Source organism: Coregonus clupeaformis, unplaced genomic scaffold (assembly GCF_020615455.1).
Source record: "Coregonus clupeaformis isolate EN_2021a unplaced genomic scaffold, ASM2061545v1 scaf0378, whole genome shotgun sequence".
In the NCBI taxonomy this organism is placed as follows: Eukaryota; Metazoa; Chordata; class Actinopteri; order Salmoniformes; family Salmonidae; genus Coregonus; species Coregonus clupeaformis.
In genome coordinates, this window is record NW_025533833.1 from 230,001 (window position 1) to 232,500 (window position 2,500).

The 2,500-nt window shown below is 44.2% G+C and overlaps 1 protein-coding gene across 1 annotated transcript in view; it reads left to right on the forward strand.

Moving 5' to 3' along the window:
* Positions 1-2,500, forward strand: part of LOC121581935 (serine palmitoyltransferase 3) — a 106,623-nt gene that overhangs the window by 78,182 nt on the left and 25,941 nt on the right. The window contains exon 8 of the mRNA XM_041897345.2: positions 2,428-2,500. This exon is cut by the window's right edge and continues 147 nt beyond it. Coding sequence (XP_041753279.2) covers positions 2,428-2,500 — 73 coding nt within the window. The remainder of the gene's footprint in view (positions 1-2,427) is intronic.

Consider the following 2,500-nt stretch of genomic DNA (forward strand, 5'->3'; position numbering starts at 1 on the left):
AGAATATTTAAAGGACAGCTTTTTTCCATCTTCGTAACATTGCAAAAATCTGAAAACTTTTTGTCCAAAAATGATGCAGAAAACCTATTCCATGCTTTTGTCACTTCTAGATTAGACCACTGCAATGCTCTAATAATAATAAGATAATATGCCATTTAGCAGACGCTTTTACCCAAAGCGACTTACAGTCATGCGTGCATACATTTTTGTGTATGGGTCGTCCCGGGGATCGAACCCACTACCCTGGCGTTACAAGCGCCGTGCTCTACCAGCTGAGCTACAGAGGACCACAACTCTACTCTCCAGCTACCTGGATAAAACACTAAATAAACTTCAGTTAGTGCTAAACACGGCTGCTAGAATCTTGACTGGAACAAAAAAATTTGATCATATTCCTCCAGTGCTAGCCTCTCTACACTGGCTTCCTGTTAAGGCTAGGGCTGAGTTCAATGTTTTACTGCTAACCTACAAAGCATTACATGGGCTTGCTCCTACCTATCTCTCCGATTTGGTCCTGCCGTACGTACCTACACGTACGCTACGGTCACAAGACGCAGGCCTCCTTATTGTCCCTAGAATTTCTAAGCAAACAGCTGGAGGCAAGGCTTTCTCCTATAGAGCTCCATTTTTATGGAATGGTCTGCCTATCCATGTGAGAGACGCAGACTCTGTCTCGATCTTTAAGTCTTTACTGAAGACTCATCTCTTCAGTAGGTCCTATGATTGAGTGTAGTCTGGCCCAGGGGTGCGAAGGTGAACGGAAAGGCACTGGAGCGACAAACCGCCCTTGCGGTCTCTGCCTGGCCGGCTCCCCTCTCTCCACTGGGATTATCTGCCTCTGACCCTATTACGGGGGCTGAGTCACTGGCTTACTGGTGCTTTCCATGCTGTCCCTAGGAGGGGTGTGTCACTTGAGTGGGTTGTCCATGTATCCATCATCCATGAAGACCTTTCATATGGCCATGCATCCATCATCCATGAAGACCTTTCATATGGCCATGCATCCATCATCCATGAATACCTTTCATATGGCCATGCATCCATCATCCATGAAGACCTTTCATATGGCCATGCATCCATCATCCATGAATACCTTTCATATGGCCATGCATCCATCATCCATGAAGACCTTTCATATGGCCATGCATCCATCATCCATGAAGACCTTTCATATGGCCATGCATCCATCATCCAATGCGACATGAAGTTAACAACTTAGTTCTACCTCAACCTATATTCTAATTGATATCCATTTAAATTATTATATCCCTTGTATGTGTAATCAGAGTTATCAGCTATAATCATAATATGATCAATTAGGAGGTGTGGTGGGTACAGCCTTGATGTCGAGAAACATCAAAAGGAGACTGAGAGAGAGAGAGACAGAGTGCTTGCCTGCGTGTGTTGGATAAAGAGTGGAGCATTACATGGTTTAGTAGCAGAGATCAGTGCCTTCACTTTGAAGCCCACATGATTCTGGGAGAGGGAGAGAGAGACCCTAACTGTCTGATGTCGTTTTGTTTACATTAAGTACAGAGGAGGTGCTCAATCATGGCTGGACCAGGTCTGGATATCCCTGATGGATAATGATTCTGCCCATATTATTATTATATATTAGGGATAGGAGGAGAATAAAGGCTGGAGAGAGATGGAGAGAGACAGGGTATTAGAGGTTATGTAATCAGGGAGAGACGGGTATTAGAGGTTATGTAATCAGGGAGAGATGGGGTATTAGAGGTTATGTAATCAGGGAGAGACGGGTATTAGAGGTTATGTAATCAGGGAGAGACGGGGTATTAGAGGTTATGTAATCAGGGAGAGACGGGGTATTAGTTGTTATGTAATCAGGGAGAGACGGGGTATTAGAGGTTATGTAATCAGGGAGAGACGGGGTATTAGAGGTTATGTAATCAGGGAGAGACTAAGTAGAAGAGGTTATGTAATCAGGGAGAGACGGGGTATTAGTTGTTATGTAATCAGGGAGAGACGGGGTATTAGAGGTATGTAATCAGGGAGAGATGGGGTATTAGAGGTTATGTAATCAGGGAGAGACTGGTATTATAGGTTATGTAATCAGGGAGAGATGGGGTATTAGAGGTTATGTATTCAAGGAGAGACGGGGTATTAGAGGTTATGTAATCAGGGAGAGACGGGGTATTAGAGGTTATGTAATCAGGGAGAGACGGGGTATTAGATGTTATGTAATCAGGGAGAGACGGGGTATTAGAGGTAATGTACTCACGTATCTATCACTACACATACACAACCTGTCTCCTCCCCTTCATTTAAACTGATTGAAGTGGATTTAACAAGTGATATCAATAAGGGATCATAGCTTTCACCTGGATTCACCTGGTCAGTCTATGTCATGGAAAGAGCATGTTAATGTTTTGTACACTCAGTGTATATCTCTGTGTCCCACTCTAGTATGGAGGGGTCTGTGGTGCGTCTGCCTGACATCGTAGCCCTGAAGAAGAAGTACAAGGCCTACCTGTACCTG